The 19,269-nt window shown below is 43.0% G+C and overlaps 1 protein-coding gene across 1 annotated transcript in view; it reads left to right on the forward strand.

Annotated features, from left to right (window-relative positions):
• Positions 1-19,269, forward strand: part of LOC110487938 (adhesion G protein-coupled receptor B2-like) — a 217,402-nt gene that overhangs the window by 170,658 nt on the left and 27,475 nt on the right. Inside the window, exons 23-24 of the mRNA XM_036970608.1 lie at positions 1,806-1,978; positions 5,926-6,600. Of these exons, the coding sequence (XP_036826503.1) occupies positions 1,806-1,978; positions 5,926-6,600 (848 nt within the window). The remainder of the gene's footprint in view (positions 1-1,805; positions 1,979-5,925; positions 6,601-19,269) is intronic.

Here is a 19,269-nt window from a genome sequence, read left to right on the forward strand (position 1 = left end):
ATTCCTAAGTGCACTACTTTGGTTAGACGACCAAAACAAACAAGTGCACTATACAGGAACAGGATGTAAATCTGATATTTGGCCTTATTTTGTTTAGATGTTGACTCTTACCAGTTAGTCATATATTGTAGTTGGGTATTTTAAAAGTGTCTTCATCCCTTTGTTTGTTCACTAAACTAAAAGTCTGAAAATGAAAAGGACAACCACAACATTCTCTAAGTTTCATTGTGGTCTCAGTATAAGAAAAATCTCATCCTACCTTGCTGTTGGTCTCAGGACACACACACACCCACACACACACACACATACAATATAAAGCAATCTGTCACAACTAGACAGGGAATAATGAGTTCCCATAGTGGCCATGTGATGGAATGGAAGGCCACAGCAGGGGGTTATCCAGGTCCATTTCATTTGGAGCCAACTGCATTTTACACAATGTCACTGACTATGTCCCAAAATGGCTCTACTATTGACCTGAGCCCTATGGGCCCTGGTCAAAAGTAGTGCACTAAACAAGGGATAGGGTGTCATGTGGGACAGAGATACTCTCTCATACATCTTATCAACTAGCCAAACCGCCTCTATCTACAGTATATACTGTGTGAGAATAGCTGAGGGCCACAGTGTCAGGAACAAAGCTCACCTCTGCTGAGTCACCCCTACCACAGGACTGGGAGTCTAGAGAGAGTTTTCTGTCTTCATTCCAGTATATTTCAAGGGTTGTCTGCATATATGATGAATGGGTCTGCTTTTTGTCATGTTTTGTTGCTGTTTTTTAAATTGTATTAATTCCACAGGTGTCTATTATATTAAAACCATGTCAGGAGGCTCAATGCATATATGCCTCTCTCTCTCTCTCTCTCTCTCTCTCTCTCTCTCTCTCTCTCTCTCTCTCTCTCTCTCTCTCTCTCTCTGTCTGGTCATACTATTTTTATACCATCTTACCTATTTTAACTATTTTTTTCATGTACTGTATTGTAAGTTCACTATATATGCCTCAAACTCTTCTTCATATCCCTTTATCCTGCTCTCTATATCTATCTTTCTCTCTATCTCTATCCTGCACTCTATCTCTATTCTGCTCTCTATCTCCATCCTGATCTATATCTATTCTGTTCTCTATCCTGCTCTCTATCTCCATCCTGATCTATCTCTATTCTGCTCTCTATCTCTATCCTGATCTATTCTGTTCTCTATCCTGCTCTTTATCTCCATCCTGCTCTATATCTATTCTGCTCTCTATCTCTATCGTGCTCTCTATATATTCTGTTCTCTATCTCTATTCTGCTCTCTATCTCTATCCTGATCTATATCCTGCTCTCTATCTCTATCCTGCTCTGTATCTCTATTCTGCTCTCTATCTCTATTCTGCTCCCTTTCTCTATTCTACTCTCTATCACTATTCTCTTCTCTATCTCTATTCTGCTCTCTATCCTGCTCTCTATCTCTATCCTGCTCTCTATCACTATTCTGCTCTCTATCTCTATTCTGTTCTGCTCTCTCTCTCTTTTCTGCTCTGTATCTCTGTCTCTATTCTGCTCTCTATCTCTAAATTCTGCTCTCTATCTCTATTCTGCTCTCTATCTCTATTCTGTTCTCTATCTATTCTGCTTTATATCTCTATTCTGCTCCCATCCTCTATTCTGCTCTCTATCTCTATTCTGTTCTCCATTTATATTCTGCTCCCATCCTCTATTCTGCTCTCTATCTCTATTCTGTTCTCCATCTATATTCTGCTCTTTATCCTCACCTCCTTTCCCCTCTCTCCCCTCCTCCTCTCTCCTCTCACTCTCTCCCTCCAGTCATCTTCAAGGAAGTTAACACCTGTAACCCAGCAACCATCACCGGGACCCTCTCCCGTATCTCCCTTGATGAAGAGGATGACCCCAAGCTGGCGGCCCACCAGGAGGGGGGCCTAGGGGTCAACTTCAGCTCCCTCCCTGGAAACATCCCACCTCCCAACCTACTCGTCCAGGTGAGGGACCGATTGGATGGATGGATGGATGGATAAATGGGCAGACGGGCGATGGGATTAAATGCAAAACAAATCTACTCACAGAATCAAATGTAGTTTCATTTAATTTCATTTAATCAGTGTGCAGTACATTTGCATAGACCCTCCCTCTCAGGCATATTGGGTCATTAGGGGCGGCAGGTAGAGTAGCGGTTAGAGAGTCAACTCAGAGGGTTGCCAGTTCGAATCCCGGGTCCAATGGGAAAAATCTGTCGGGACGTGAGCTGGCAACCGGAGGGTTGCTGGTATGAAATCCTAGATGCCATTGACTGCTGTTGTTCCCTTGAGCAAGGCACTTAACCCCCACAACAACAGCTCCCTGGGCGCCGAGTATGGCCCCCCACACCACTCCAAAACCTTTATATATATACAGAGCATTCGGAAAGTATTTAGACACCTTGACTTGTTCCACTTTATGTTACGTTACAGCCTTATTCTAAAATGGATTACATTGTTTTGTTTTATTCATCAACATCCCATAATGAAAAAGCAAAAACAGGTGTTTTGCAAATGTATAGAAAATAAAAAACTGAAATAAATACATTTACATAAGTATTCAGACCGTTTACTCAGTACTTTGCTATGTATAGCCTCGTGTCTTCTTGGGTATGACACTGCAAGCTTGGCACACCTGTATTTGGGGAGTTTCTCTCATTCTTCTTTGCAGATCATCTCAAGCTCTGTCAGATTGGATGGGGAGCGTTGCTTCACAGCTTTTTTCAGGTGTCTCCAGAGATGTTCGATTGGGTTCTAGTCTGGGATCTCGCTGGGCCACTCAAGGACATTCAGAGACTTGTCCCAAATCCACTCCTGCGTTGTCTTGGCTGTGTGCTATGGGTCATTGTCCTGTTGGAAGGTGAACCGTTGTCCCAGTCTGAGGTCCGGAGCTCTCTGGAGTAGATTTTCAACCTGTTTGGGAAAGGCGTGCCGCTAGCGGGACTCCTCGACAACATCCGCTGAAATTGCAGAGCGCCGAATTCAAATGTAATTACTATAATTATTTAACATTCATGAAAATACAAGTGTAATACATCAAAATAAATCTTAACTTGTTGTTAATCCAGCCGCCATGTCAGATTTAAAAAATGTTTTACGGCTAAAGCAAACCATTCGATTATCTGAGGACAGCGCCCTGCTTACCAACACATGAAAAACGTATTTCAACCAGGCAAGTGTGACACAAATGCTAGCTGTCATACAACCTGGTTGTAAACACTCTCCTCCCGTCCTTCCATCACTCTCTCTTTACCTCCAGGGAGCCAGCGGAGAGGCTGGGGTTAGTGTTGGTGCTGCCCAGGTTGCGTGGCTGCGTTGGCCCAGGTTGCGTTGGCACTCAAAAAGGTCCCAGTTACATCACAAATGGTCATTTTGTTCGATAATGTCCTTCTTGATATCCATAAAAAATCAGTTTAGTTGACGCAGTCAATACTCCATCCAGTTTCCCTCCATCAAATTGCATACAAAATGAATCCCAAACATTACTAATAAACTTTTCCAAACAAGTCAAACAATGTTTATAATCAAACCTTAGGTATCCTAATACGCAAATAAACAATCAAATTTAAGACGGAGAATAGCATGTTCATTACCAGAGATAAATAAGAAAGAACGCGCTTTCTTCCACGCGCATGGAAACACTACAGCCAAAATGGGAGCCACCTAGAAAAACTACAATTTCTGGGTCATTTTTCCAAAAACCAGCCTGAAACTCTTTCTAAAGACTGTTGACATCTACCAATTATATGCATATCCTAGCTTCTGGGCCTGATAACAGGCAGTTTACTTTGGGCACGCTTTTCATCCGGATATGAAAATACTGCCACCTATCCCAAATAAGTTTTAAGGATCTCTCTGTACTTTGCTATGTTCATCTTTCCCTCTATCCTGACTAATCTCCCAGTCCCTGTCGCTGAAAAACATCCCCACAGCATGATGCTGCCACCACCATGCTACTCCGTAGGGATGGTGCCAGGATTCCTCCAGATGTGACGCTTGGCATTCAGGCCAAAGAGTTCAATCTTGGTTTCATCAGAACAGAGAATCGTGTTTCTTAATCTGAGAGTAATTTGGTGCCTTTTGGCAAACTCCAAGCGTGCTGTCATGTGCCTTTTATAGAGAGGTAGCTTCCGTCTGGCCACTTTACCATAAAGGCCTCATTGGTGGAGTGCTGCAGAGATTGTTGTCCTTCTGGAAGGTTCTCTCATCTCCACAGAGGAACTCTGTACCTCTGCCAGAGTGACCATCGAGTTCTTGGTCATCTCCTTGAACAAGGTCCTTCTCCCCCGATTGCTCAATTTGGCCAGGCGGCCAGCTCTAGGAAGAGTCTTCCAAATGTCTTCCATTTAAGAACGATGAAGACCACTGTTCCTGGGGACCTTCAATGCTGTAGAAGTGTTTGGTACCCTTCTCCACATCTGTGCCTCAACACAAGCCTGTCTCGGAGCACTACGGACAATTCCTTTGACGTCATGACTTGTTTTTTCCTCTGGCATTGTCACTATCATCATTGTCACGAAATGACCAGACCAAGGTGCAGCGTGATAAGCGCACATTCCTTTATTTTTAAATGTCGCCAACAAAACAATAAACAACTAAACGAACGTGAAGCTCTGTAAGGCCATACATGCCACTAACAAAGACAACAACCCACAAATGAGAAAAGGAAAAAAGGCTGCCTAAGTTTGATTCCCAATCAGAGACAGCGATAGGCAGCTGTCCCTGATTGAGAACCACACCCGGCCAAAAACAAAGAACCAGAAAGCATAGACTTTCCCACCCGAGTCACACCCTGACCAAACAAACATAGAGAATAAAAGGATCTCTACGGTCAGGGAGTGACAGGCATGCACTGTTAACTGTGGGACCTTATATAGACAGGTGTGTTCCTTTCCAAATCATTTCCAATCAATTGAATTTACAGCGTGGACTCCAATCAAGTTTTAGAAACATCTCATGGATGATCAATGGAAAAAGGATACACCTGAGCTCAATATTGAGTCTCATAGCAAAGGGTCTAAAAACGTATGTAAATTAGGTAAATCTGTTTTTGCTTTGTGATTATGGGCTATTGTGTGTAGATTGCTGAGGATATAAATATATTTTTTATCCATTTTAGAATACAGCTGTAACATAACAAAATATGGAAAAAAAGTCGAGAGGTCTGAATACTTTTCAAATGCACTGTATGTCTGTCTTTTGGAGTGGTTGGGTTTTAAAGGTGTGTCAATTTTCAATTGGTCCTGTACATTGACCAATAAAGTTATCTTAATCTTACAATTGTTTTTACCAGAAATGTAAAACTGCTCTCTATCCTGCTCTCTATCTCTATCCTGCTCTCTCTCACTATTCTGCTCTCTATCTCTATTCTGTTCTGCTCTCTCTCTAAAACACTATACAGCAAAGAGCCAATCTATAGTGATATCAACGCTAACTAATCTATATTGTCTTTAGTGATAGAAACTATTACATAAAAGTATGCTATCTAGAACCTAAAAGGGTTTGAAACTATTTTTGATTCCAGGTAGAACCTGTTTGATTCCAAGTAGAACCCTTTTGGCTTCCATATCAAAACTCTTTCCACAGAGGGTTCTACACGGAACCCAAAAGTGTTCTGCTATGGGGACAGGCGAAGAACCCTTTTGGAACCCTTTTTTCAAAGAGTGTATTTAGTGATATCAGTGATAATATCTGTAGTGTATTTAGTGATATCAGTGATAATATCTGTAGTGTATTTAGTGATATCAGTGATAATATCTGTAGTGTATTTAGTGATATCAGTGATAATATCTGTAGTGTATTTAGTGATATCAGTGATAATATCTGTAGTGTATTTAGTGATATCAGTGATAATATCTGTAGTGTATTTAGTGATGACTCCTTAATATGAGTTTCCCCGTCTCACCATGCAGGTGCCCCCGCTAGGTGTTCTGAACGAGCTAAGTGACACCACTGTGAAAAAGGAGGTGAACGTGGAGCAGCAGATGCACCAGGGGAACCCCAGGAACACGGCGCCTGTCTACCTGTGCACTGAGAGCGGGATGGGCTGGTCTCGACCGCCCCCTCTTCCCAACACTCTGGATGGACCTTGTGGGGGAGGGGAGGGGGACTATATGGTGTTACCCCGTAGGACGGTCAGTTTAAAACCCCCTCTGCCCCCAGGTCTGGGTCTGGGGCTGGGGGGCGAGGACAAGCCGCTAAACATCGCAGTGGACGACCCGCCCTTCCCCCCGCCCCCATCGCCCATGACCCTCCACCCGGCAGAGAGTGAGGCCTACCCAGCTGACTTCATCTCCCCCGGTGACCACAACATGAACATCGGCATGAACATGAACCGCTCTTACGGGACGCTCAAGCAGCTCCCCGTGCACGGGAGTCAAGGTCCCCAGGGCCACATGCACGCTCCGGGCGTCCACGTGCATGGGGGCCACATGCATGACTACGGGCACTCGCTGAAGCCTGGCCAGAGGCCATCGGTGAGGCAGATTCTAACAGGAGGGGGAGGCGCGGTGGAGCGCAACCGGACCCTGCCACGCAACCTGGGCAGCACCAACACTAACCCCAGCCTCTCCGCTGGCTCCCTGGAGGTAAAGAGAGAGGGGTGGAGGGACGGGAGGAGAGTGTTTACAACCAGGTTGTATGACAGCTAGCATCAGTCTCTCTGCTAGCTGAAAAGGGGTGATGGAGGGAACAGAAGGGATGATGGGAGGAGAAGGAGCGCCAGATACAAACACTCACTCCACTCTCCATACACACACGTTGTCCAGATACAAGGTCAACCAAAACCCATGACAGAAAGATCACACACCAATCTTTCTCAAATACACACTGTGTGCTATTAGAGGGCTGAACGCGCTTATTGTTGAAACGTAGTGATTTCCTATATAGTCATGTCCCAGGGTTGATATTAGCAGAGAAAGAAGATGGGTATGAACAATAAACCAGGGTATTGAATGGTGATTTATCTGTGGATGCCACTGTGATCCAGGTCTGTCAGAAGTCTGTGTGTGAGCAGTTTTGTGTATGTGTGTGTATGTGTGTGTATGTGTGCGTACTTGTGTGTATGTGTGTGTAGGTGTGTGTATGTGTGTGAACATGTGTGTATGCGTGTGTACTTGTGTGTATGTGTGTGTATGTGTGCGTACTTGTGTGTATGTGTGTGTATGTGTGTGTACTTGTGTGTATGTGTGTGTATGTGTGCGTACTTGTGTGTATGTGTGTGTATGTGTGTGTACTTGTGTGTATGTGTGTGTATGTGTGCGTACTTGTGTGTATGTGTGTGTACGTGTGTGTATGTGTGTGAACATGTGTGTATGCGTGTGTACTTGTGTGTATGTGCGTGTATGTGTGTGTACTTGTGTGTATGTGTGTGTATTTGTGTGTATGTGTGTGTATGTGTGTGTATGTGTGTGTGTGTGTACATGTGTGTATGTGTGTGAACATGTGTGTGTACTTGTGTGTATGTGTGTGTACTTGTGTGTGTGTGTGTGTATGTGTGTGTACTTGTGTGTATGTGTGTGTGTGTGTGTGTGTGTACGTGTCTGTGTGTGTGTATGTGTGTATGTGTGCTGGTGCTCGCTCTAGTGGCAATATAACCAGTAGTCAGGGGATTCCCAAACTTGGACCTGGGGACTTTTCCCAGACACTGCACAGCTGATTCAAAAAATCAACTAATCAATGAGCTTTGATAATTTGAATCAGCTGTGTAGTGTTAGGGTAAAAACCCAAACACACCCCTTAGGGGACCCAGGACTGAGTTAGGGAAACACTGCTCTCGTCTGTTATGTGTGTGTGCATGAGAACGGAATGCTGTTCAGAAATTATTACTCATTATGGGATATAAAGATGTCTACATTCATGCAGATTGGTAAACACACATACACACACACTTTTGTGTCTATAATCACCCTTCCGGCCTACAAGGAGGCAGAGCAGATCGGTTGACAGGGACAGGAGAAGTGGGGATACCTAGTCAGTTGCACAACTGAATGCATTCAACTGAAATGTGTCTTACGCATTTAACCCAACCCTTCTGAATCAGAGATGTCAAGAGGGCTACCTTAATTGACATCCACGGCGCCCGGGGAACAGTGGGTTAACTGCCTTGTTCAGGGGCATAACAACAGATTTTTACCTTGTCAGCTCAGGGATTCGATCCAGCAACCTTTCGGTTACTGGCCCAACGCTCCTACCCACCAGACTACTTGTCGCCCACAGGGAGTACCCCTTGAGAGTGTCTGTGTGCACACCTTAATTACACACACACACACACACACACACACAGGATCCTGCTGGCTCACAAGGTTGATGAAGGAATGGGGACAGTACTTACGCTGTAGGACAGGGTAGTGCATGTGCTTCATGTAGAATGAAATGCATTACAGCCCCGTTTTTAAAACATGTCACTCAGATGAATGGCTTGCATCCCAAATGGCACCCTGTTCCCTATTTATTGCAGTGCTTTTGACCAGGACCCGTAGGGTAGGCCTACTATAGAAGGAATAGGGTGTAATTTGGAACTCAGACTTTGAGTCCACTCCTGATGATCTTTAAACATCCCTCAGAGACGTCTGAGGTATCCTGAATATCTTTAAACATCCCTCTGAGAGACGTCTGAGGTGTCCTGAATATCTTTAAACATCCCTCTGAGAGACGTCTGAGGTATCCTGAAGATCTTTAAACATCCCTCTGAGAGACGTCTGAGGTGTCCTGAATATCTTTAAACATCCCTCTGAGAGACGTCTGAGGTATCCTGAATATCTTTAAACATCCCTCTGAGAGATGTCTGAGGTATCCTGAATATCTTTAAACATCCCTCTGAGAGATGTCTGAGGTATCCCTGTGCTTAGCTTGATGTATTGTCTGTGTCCCAGATTACACCACAGGAGGCTGGTTGCACCTTAATTGGGGAGGACGAGCTCTTGGAATGGTATCAAATACATCAAACATGGTTTCTATGTGTTTGTTGCCTTTCCCTTTGCTCCGTTCCAGCCATTATTAAAAGCCGTCTTCCCCTCAACAGCCTCCACTGAATTACATACTATTTCCTTTATAGCGCACTGTGTTTGACCTATGGCTCTGGTCAAAAGTAGTGCACTATAGAGGGAACAGGGCTCTGGTCAAAAGTAGTGCACTATAGAGGGAACAGGGCCCTGGTCAAAAGTAGTGCACAATAGAGGGAATAGGGCTCTGGTCAAAAGTAGTGCACTATAGAGGGAACAGGGCTCTGGTCAAAAGTAGTGCACTATAGAGGGAACAGGGCTCTGGTCAAAAGTAGTGCACTATAGAGGGAATAGGGCTCTGGTCAAAAGTAGTTCACTATAGAGGGAATAGGGCTCTGGTCAAAAGTAGTGCACTACAGAGGGAATAGGATGCCATTTGGGACTCATTCATCATTGTTCAGAGGCTTTGATAAACAGTTTATTTCCTCCTGTTTGAGGAAAATGCCCTCTCCAGACGGAGATTGAGTGCTCCATAAAATCAAACTAAAAGATATGAAGATGGAAAATGTAAGGTATTACAGAAATTGACTTGATTGCTTTGGAGATTTTGGAGAGGGTTGAGGTTTTAGTATTGAGATTTGTAGATTTTAATGTGAAAGCTAGAAAAAGTCCATTTTCATAACGTCTTGAAAAGCTCTGTAATGTTGTTTGCTGTTGTGAAGACACTTTTAGGAAAAGTAGAGGAGGGAGTGATGAGAGAAGGAGAGGAGAGAGTGATGAGGGAAGGATGGAAAGGACAGAGTGATGAGGAAAGGCAGGAGAGGAGAGAGTGATGAGGGAAGGAAGGAGAGGACAGAGTGATGAGGGAAGAAAGGAGAGGAGAGAGTGATGAGGGAAGGAAGGAGAGGAGAGAGTGATGAGGAAAGGAAGGAGAGGACAGAGTGATGAGGAAAGGAAGGAGAGGAGAGAGTGATGAGGGAAGGAAAGAGAGGAGAGAGTGATGCGGGAAGGAGAGGAGAGAGTGATGAGGGAAGGAGAGGAGAGAGTGATGAGGGATGGAGAGGAGAGAGTGATGAGGGAAGGAGAGGAGAGAGTGATGAGGGAAGGAAGGAGAGGAGAGAGTGATGAAGGAAGGAGAGGAGAGAGTGATGAGGGAAGGAGAGGAGAGAATGATGAGGGAAGGAAGGAGAGGAGAGAATGATGAGGGAAGGAAGGAGAGGAGAGAATGATGAGGGAAGGAAGGAGAGGAGAGAATGATGAGGGAAGGAAGGAGAGGAGAGAGTGATGAAGGACGGAGAGGAGAGAGTGATGAGGGAAGGAGAGGAGAGAGTGATGAGGGAAGGAAGGAGAGGAGAGAGTGATGGGGGAAGGAAGGAGAGGAGAGAGTGATGAGGGAAGGAAGGAGAGGAGAGAGTGATGAGGGAAGAAAGGAGAGGAGAGAGTGATGAGGGAAGGAGAGGAGAGGAAAGAGTGATGAGGAGAGAAGAGAGTGATGAGGGAAGGAGAGGAGAGAGTGATGAGGGAAGGAGAGGAGAGGAGAGAGTGATGAGATGAGGAGAGGAGAGGAGAGATTGATGAGTGATGAGGGAAGGAGAGGAGAAAAGAGAGTGATGAGGGAAGGAGAGGAGAAGAGAGAGTGATGAGGGAAGGAGAGAGGGGTGAGGGAAGGAGAGGAGAGGTGTGATGAGGGAAGGAAGGAGAGGAGAGAGTTATGATGGATGGAGAGGAGAGGAGAAGAGAGAGTGATGAGGGATGGAAGGAGAGGAGAAGAGAGAGTGATGAGAGGAGGAGAGGAGAGAGTGATGAGGGAAGGAAGGAGAGGACAGGAGAGAGTGATGATGGACGAAGAGTAGAGAGTGATGAGGAGAGGAGTGATGAGGGAAGGAGAGGAGAGAGTGATGAGGGATGGAAGGAGAGGAGAAGAGAGAGTGATGAGAGGAGGAGAGGAGAGAGTGATGAGAGAAGGAAGGAGAGGACAGGAGAGAGTGATGAGGGAAGGAAGGAGAGGACAGGAGAGAGTGATGATGGACGAAGAGTAGAGAGTGATGAGGAGAGGAGTGATGAGGGATGGAGAGGAGAGAGTGATGAGGGAAGGAGAGGAGAGGAGTGATGAGGGATGGAGAGGAGAGAGTAGAGGAGAGATTCATGGAAAAATCACATGATTTTGCGGTGTTCCAATCACACGTTTTCATTTGATCACGTGATCTTATGTGAAGTTAATGTGATGACATGTGACAACATGTAAAGCAACATGTGATAACATGAAACCACATGTGATCATATGTGAAGTCTTTCAAAAACATGTTTCCATGTGATTTCACAGGATTTTCAACATGTGAAATCATGTCATTTTTCTGTGAGGGTCGTTTCACTTCTCTGTGAATGTCATGCTGTGAAGTGGCATTGGTGGGTGTTCCTCAGTAAGAACAACAGTTTGTTCCGACAAATAACACTGATATTGGGTGATGTAGTGTGCTTGCACGTAGGACGTGTGATGGAGAGTAGATCTTTGTGAAAGTATGTGTGCCTTCATTCAAGTGCATAGTGCATGTGTACTGTATAGTACTGGGGATTGTCAAATGTCCTCAAATGTCATGGGATCGCTTTTGTGAAGGTTAGAGGTTACACACACAACGCGATGACTGTGACAAAGTGTTTGAATGAGAGAGATCTGAGGCATTGCTTGAGGCTAAAATGGAACCATGTTCACCACTATCCGGGGCCTATTTCAGATGCACCCTCAGTTCTCTACAACAATGTGTCCATCTTTCTTTCTTCCTTTCTTTATTTCTGTCTTTCTTTAAAAGCCTCGGCTCTCGTAGCCTTTCTCTGCAAGTCCAGACATTAAAAGAAGGACCAGGGCTTTCAGCTAAATGTAGGGCCAATCTTATCAGTGGTGTAAAGGGTTTCTGAGAAAAAGAGAGAATGTCAGGGTCAGACAAACAAGTCAAGAGAGTTAACTGTTAAGTGGACATCCACCCCATCTCTGAGTGTGCAATAACTACAGCTGTCCATTAGGTCACACCAAGCTAAGGAGTGACTGAGTGGTCTGATGCAGGAGACAGCATGGAAGACAGTTGAAGGACATTACATGACTGTCTCAATCATCTTGGACATACCTTCAATAGAATGAAGGCTGTTGGTTGTGGTGAACTTTAATAATATCTTTTTTTTATAGATTTGACTGTAATCCAAAGCAATTTGCAGTAGCCATGTTTATTGGGAAGATGTTGCCCATGTGGGAATGAAGCTCACAAGGTTTCACTGCATCAGAAGGACCTCGTTTCATCTGAGCCACTACATGACGTGTGTTTTGTGTTAGCATGCATGTTGCAAGTGGAAACAACTACTTTGCTACACACGTTTCTGTTGATGATGAGTGGAGGGGTCCAAGGATCTACAGACATTGATCATATCTTCTCTCCCCCTGACCCCCCCCCCCCCCCCCCCCCCCTCCCTCAGAGGAAAAGAGTACGGTACTCTGAGCTGGACTTTGAGGTAAGATCCCACCTACTACCCTCCCCCCAGCCTATCTCTGCTTCTGTCTGCTTCAGCCAGGTTTGACTGACGTTCAGAGGAGCCCATGGCATCTATAACCCCCCCGCCCCCTTGCGCCTGTGTCTCCCTTGAATTTAACTTGGTACAGTGACCCATACATAGTGTAGTCTGTTTCTACAACAAGAATCTAGGGCTCCTCCTGTGGATGGATGGATTTGGTTTTGACTGATCTTAGCTTGATTGATATATTGAACATGTACCAGCAGGTATACAAAAAACAATAATTTAATTGAACTTTTTTCAAACTGAATCAGTCAGTCATTTCGATCTCAATAGAAAATGCAGAATGGGGTGCCAGGTCCTGGTTGAAGAAAGATTTGTGCAGTGGAACGGTTTGAGTGGATATATGAATGATAGACGGTGAGTTTATGTCAGTCTGGTAGATGTGTGTGTTTTGGGGGTAATCACGTGTGTTTGTGTGTGTGTTGGCGTGAAATAATCTCTCCGTGGAAGGAACAAGCCCTGGGAATCTAGCAAAACTCCAGTCTCAAACAGCCCCCCCCCCCCCCCCCCCCCTAACAATTAACTAAACTAAACCCTTTGCTAAACCCTATTCAAGTATTGGCTTTCCTTATCCTTACCATGTAAAGACTGGAGACTTGCTTTCCACTGCGGAGGCCTTGTCCATAGTATAACTAAGGCATGTGTCGACTGTTGCAAAACTAACAGGCTAACAAGCACTAGCGCTTAGCTACAATATGATAACCTGGAGTAGAATGATGTTGCCTAAGGGCAACAATTTCCCAGAGCTCACAACCCTTCCTGTCTGACCGTAGTCTGCAAAACTGCATGATATGTCCCTCAAAATGTCTGACTTCCTTTGTCAAAAATGGACGCCAGTGTACCCCTTTACCGAGTGTGTGTCTGAGGGAGAAAGATTTGAGGTGGCCTGAGAGTTTAAGGTAAAGAATGTGAGAGAAAAGAGCAGTGAGAGAAGGAGAGAGAGAGAGAGAGAGAGAGAGAACTGACAGACGGGGAGAAGAGAGTGCAGACTGTGGTAATTGGTGGCAGCGGTCACAGCCGGCCTTGGCCAGAGTGTCTGAGTTTGTGAGTGTCGCCGTCTGGCCCCTGTGTCTCTCTACACCCTCAGAGCGGCTGTGTCGATTAGCCGCCACCGTGCTGCTTAAGCGTTAGCCATTAGCGAAGAGAGCGAGTCGCTGTAACAAGGTCTCTATCCTGTCAGGGACTTCCACTTCCACTTGTAATAGGATGTAGTTGCTCTTATAGATGCTAGAACGTATAAGGTCAGTTGAGTCTCAGCTAAATGGTGAGGGTTAGGATTTGATCCTCCAGCTATACTTACAGGAACATTTTATTCAGAGCCACTTCACTGCTGGCTAATTGCTAACTAACTAATGCTAAATTGCTAACTAACTAATGCTAACTTGCTAACTAGCTAACGCTAATATTAACGCAGCCTGTTTGGCTCTCATATCCATTCAGAGCAAACTCATAGACGTGTCACATCACAGGCAGCATCAAAGCCTAGTAGAGAACAGAGAGATGTTAGAGAGAAGACGAGAGGACTCAGCTATCTATCCATCTATCCATCTCTTTCAGTCCCTCTCAGTCCTTGCCTCTATAGCTTTTCTTTTCTTATCCTCTTCATGTTTGTTGTACCTTCCTCTCCCTTCCAGAAAGTGATGCACACTCGCAAAAGACACACTGAACTGTACCCTGAGCTCAACCACTCCACCACCAAGTTCCACACCATAGACAGGTATAACAGGGACCCCACCATGTCCACTTTCAAGGTAAGAGCCCGACCCTACAACGTTAGTGGGAAACGAAGGTTAACTGCCCCACACCACAACCCCTACAACCCCCCCCCCCCCCCCCCCCCCCCCCAACCCACTCCCACACCACACACTATTCCCTGCTCACTGAGCTCAGCTCATTATGACCCCTAGTGGTATAACTGTGAAATGGCATTGTTATATAGAGAATCTAGCATCTTTACAACAGAATGTGAGTGTGTTTGTTGGCACCTGGTGTGGTATTTTGTGGTAAGGTTAGTAGTTAATATACCCCCCCCCCCCCTGACAACTTAAGGTAAGGTTAGTAGTTAGTGTACCCCCTACCTGGCACATTAAGGTGAGGTTAGTAGTTAGTATACCCCCTACCTGACAACTTAAGATAAGGTTAGTAGTTAGTATACCCCCCCCCCCACCCCCTGACACCTTAAGGTAAGGTTAGTAGTTAGTATACCCCCTACCTGACACCTTAAGGTAAGGTTAGTAGTTAGTATACCCCCCCTGACACCTGAAGGTTAGTAGTTAGTATACCCCCTGACACATTAAGGTTAGTTGTCAGTATACCCCCTACCTGGAACCTTAAGGTAAGGTTAGTAGTTATTATACCCCCTATCTGACACCTTAATGTTAGTAGTTAGTATAGCCCCCTGACACATTAAGGTTAGTAGTTAGTATACCCCCTACCTGACACCTTAAGGTTAGTAGTTAGTATACCCCCTCTGACAAATTAAGGTTAGTAGTTAGTGTACCCCCCCCTGACACCTTAAGGTAAGGTTAGTAGTTAGTATACCCCCTACCTGACACCTTAAGGTTAGTAGTTAGTGTACCCCATACCTGACACCTTAAGGTAAGGTTAGTGGTTAGTATACCCCTCACCGGGCACCTTAAGGTTAGTAGTTAGTATACCCCCCCACCTGACACCTTAAGGTAAGGTTAGTAGTTAGTATACCCCCTACCTGACACCTTAAGGTAAGGTTAGTAGTTAGTATACCCCCCTGACACATTAAGGTTAGTAGTTAGTGTACCCCCTACCTGACATCTTAAGGTAAGGTTAGTAGTTAGTATACCCCCCCCCCCCCCGACACATTAAGGTTAGTAGTTAATATACCCCCTACCTGACACCTTAAGGTTAGTAGTTAATATACCCCCTACCTGACATCTTAAGGTTAGTAGTTAGTATACCCCCTCTGACAAATTAAGGTTAGTAGTTAGTGTACCCCCCTGACACCTTAAGGTAAGGTTAGTAGTTAATATACCCCCTACCTGACACATTAAGGTAAGGTTAGTAGTTAATATACTCCCTACCTGACACATTAAGGTAAGGTTAGTAGTTAATATACCCCCTACCTGACACATTAAGGTAAGGTTAGTAGTTAATATACCCCCTACCTGAGACATTAAGGTAAGGTTAGTAGTTAATATACCCCCTACCTGACACATTAAGGTAAGGTTAGTAGTTAATATACTCCCTACCTGACACATTAAGGTAAGGTTAGTAGTTAGTATACCCCCTACCTGACACATTAAGGTAAGGTTAGTAGTTAATATACCCCCTACCTGACACATTAAGGTAAGGTTAGTAGTTAATATACTCCCTACCTGACATCTTAAGGTTAGTAGTTAATGTACCCCCCCCCCCCCCCCCCCCCCCGACACATTAAGGTTAGTAGTTAGTATCCCCCCTACCTGACACCTTAAGGTTAGTAGTTAGTATACCCCCTACCTGACACATTAAGGTAAGGTTAGTAGTTAGTTTACCCCCTACCTGACACCTTAAGGTTAGTAGTTAGTGTACCCCCTACCTGACTCCTTAAGGTAAGGTTAGTGGTTAGTATACCCCTCACCGGGCACCTTAAGGTTAGTAGTTAGTATACCCCCCACCTGACACATTAAGGTAAGGTTAGTAGTTAATATACCCCCTACCTGACACCTTAAGGTTAGTAGTTAGTATACCCCCTACCTGACACATTAAGGTAAGGTTAGTAGTTAGTATACCCCCTACCTGACACCTTAAGGTTAGTAGTTAGTATACCCCCTACCTGACACCTTAAGGTAAGGTTAGTATACCCCTCACCTGGCACCTTAAGGTAAGGTTAGTAGTTAGTATACCCATTAACTTACACCTTAAGGTTAGTAGTTAGTGTACCCCCCCTGACACCTTAAGGTTAGTAGTTAGTGTACCCCCTACCTGACACCTTAAGATAAAGTTAATAGTTAGTATACCCCCTCCCTGACACCGTAAGGTTAGTAGTTAGTGTACCCCCTACCTGACACCTTAAGCTAAGATTAGTAGTTAGTATACCCCCTACCTGACACCTTAAGGTTAGTAGTTAGTATACCCCCTACCTGACACCTTAAGGTTAGTAGTTAGTGTACACCCTACCTGACACCTTAAGGTAAGGTTAGTAGTTAGTATACCCCCCCTGACACCTTAAGGTAAGGTTAGTAGTTAATATACCCTCTACCTGACACCTTTTATATAGGGAACATACAGTACTCAGAGCTGATTACACAGGGAACATACAAAGAGTGGATTAGGTAGGGTACATAGTAATTAGGTAGGGTACAAGAGTTAATTAGATAGGGAACATACTAAGAGAGGAATATATAGGTAACGTACTAAAAGAGGATTAGATAGGGGACATACTAAGAGAGGAATATATAGGTACATACTAAAAGAGGATTAGATAGGGGACATACTAAAAGAGGATTATATAGGTAACGTACTAAAAGAGGATTAGATAGGTACATACTAAAAGAGGATTATATAGGTAACATACTAAAAGAGGATTATATAGGTAACGTACTAAAAGAGGATTATATAGGTAACATACTAAAAGAGGAATATATAGGTAACGTACTAAAAGAGGATTAGATAGGTAACGTACTAAAAGAGGATTATATAGGTAACATACTAAAAGAGGATTATATAGGTAATGTACTAAAAGAGGATTAGATAGGGGACATACTAAGAGAGGAATATATAGGTAACGTACTAAAAGAGGATTAGATAGGGAACATACTAAAAGAGGATTATATAGGGAACATACTAAAAGAGGATTATATAGGGAACATACTAAAAGAGGATTATATAGGGAACATACTAAAAGAGGATTATATAGGGAACATACTAAAAGAGGATTATATAGGTAACATACTAAAAGAGGATTATATAGGTAACGTACTAAAAGAGGGAACATAGGGAACATACAGTACTCAGAGCTGATTACACAGGGAACATACAAAGAGTGGATTAGGTAGGGTACATAGTAATTAGGTAGGGTACAAGAGTTAATTAGATAGGGAACATACTAAGAGAGGAATATATAGGTAACGTACTAAAAGAGGATTAGATAGGGGACATACTAAGAGAGGAATATATAGGTACATACTAAAAGAGGATTAGATAGGGGACATACTAAAAGAGGATTATATAGGTAACGTACTAAAAGAGGATTAGATAGGTACATACTAAAAGAGGATTATATAGGTAACATACTAAAAGAGGATTATATAGGTAACGTACTAAAAGAGGATTATATAGGTAACATACTAAAAGAGGAATATATAGGTAACGTACTAAAAGAGGATTAGATAGGTACATACTAAAAGAGGATTATATAGGTAACATACTAAAAGAGGATTATATAGGTAATGTACTAAAAGAGGATTAGATAGGGGACATACTAAGAGAGGAATATATAGGTAACGTACTAAAAGAGGATTAGATAGGGAACATACTAAAAGAGGATTATATAGGGAACATACTAAAAGAGGATTATATAGGGAACATACTAAAAGAGGATTATATAGGGAACATACTAAAAGAGGATTATATAGGGAACATACTAAAAGAGGATTATATAGGGAACATACTAAAAGAGGATTATATAGGTAACGTACTAAAATAGGATTAGATAGGTACATACTAAAAGAGGATTAGATAGGTACATACTAAAAGAGGATTATATAGGTAACATACTAAAAGAGGATTATATAGGTAACGTACTAAAAGAGGATTATATAGGTAACATACTAAAAGAGGAATATATAGGTAACGTACTAAAAGAGGATTAGATAGGTACATACTAAAAGAGGATTATATAGGTAACATACTAAAAGAGGATTATATAGGTAATGTACTAAAAGAGGATTAGATAGGGGACATACTAAGAGAGGAATATATAGGTAACATACTAAAAGAGGATTATATAGGTAATGTACTAAAAGAGGATTAGATAGGGGACATACTAAGAGAGGAATATATAGGTAACGAACATACTAAAAGAGGATTATATAGGGAACATACTAAAAGAGGATTATATAGGGAACATACTAAAAGAGGATTATATAGGTAACGTACTAAAAGAGGATTAGATAGGTACATACTAAAAGAGGATTAGATAGGTACATACTAAAAGAGGATTATATAGGTAACATACTAAAAGAGGATTATATAGGTAACGTACTAAAAGAGGATTATATAGGTAACATACTAAAAGAGGAATATATAGGTAACGTACTAAAAGAGGATTAGATAGGTACATACTAAAAGAGGATTATATAGGTAACATACTAAAAGAGGATTATATAGGTAATGTACTAAAAGAGGATTAGATAGGGGACATACTAAGAGAGGAATATATAGGTAACGTACTAAAAGAGGATTAGATAGGGAACATACTAAAAGAGGATTATATAGGTAACGTACTAAAAGAGGATTATATAGGTAACGTACTAAAAGAGGATTATATAGGTAACATACTAAAAGAGGATTAGATAGGTAACGTACTAAAAGAGGATTATATAGGTAACGTACTAAAAGAGGATTATATAGGTAACATACTAAAAGAGGATTATATAGGTAACGTACTAAAAGAGGATTATATAGGTAACGTACTAAAAGAGGATTATATAGGTAACGTACTAAAAGAGGATTATATAGGTAACATACTAAAAGAGGATTATATAGGTAACGTACTAAAAGAGGATTAGATAGGGG

This window comes from Oncorhynchus mykiss, chromosome 32 (genome assembly GCF_013265735.2).
Source record: "Oncorhynchus mykiss isolate Arlee chromosome 32, USDA_OmykA_1.1, whole genome shotgun sequence".
In the NCBI taxonomy this organism is placed as follows: domain Eukaryota; kingdom Metazoa; phylum Chordata; class Actinopteri; order Salmoniformes; family Salmonidae; genus Oncorhynchus; species Oncorhynchus mykiss.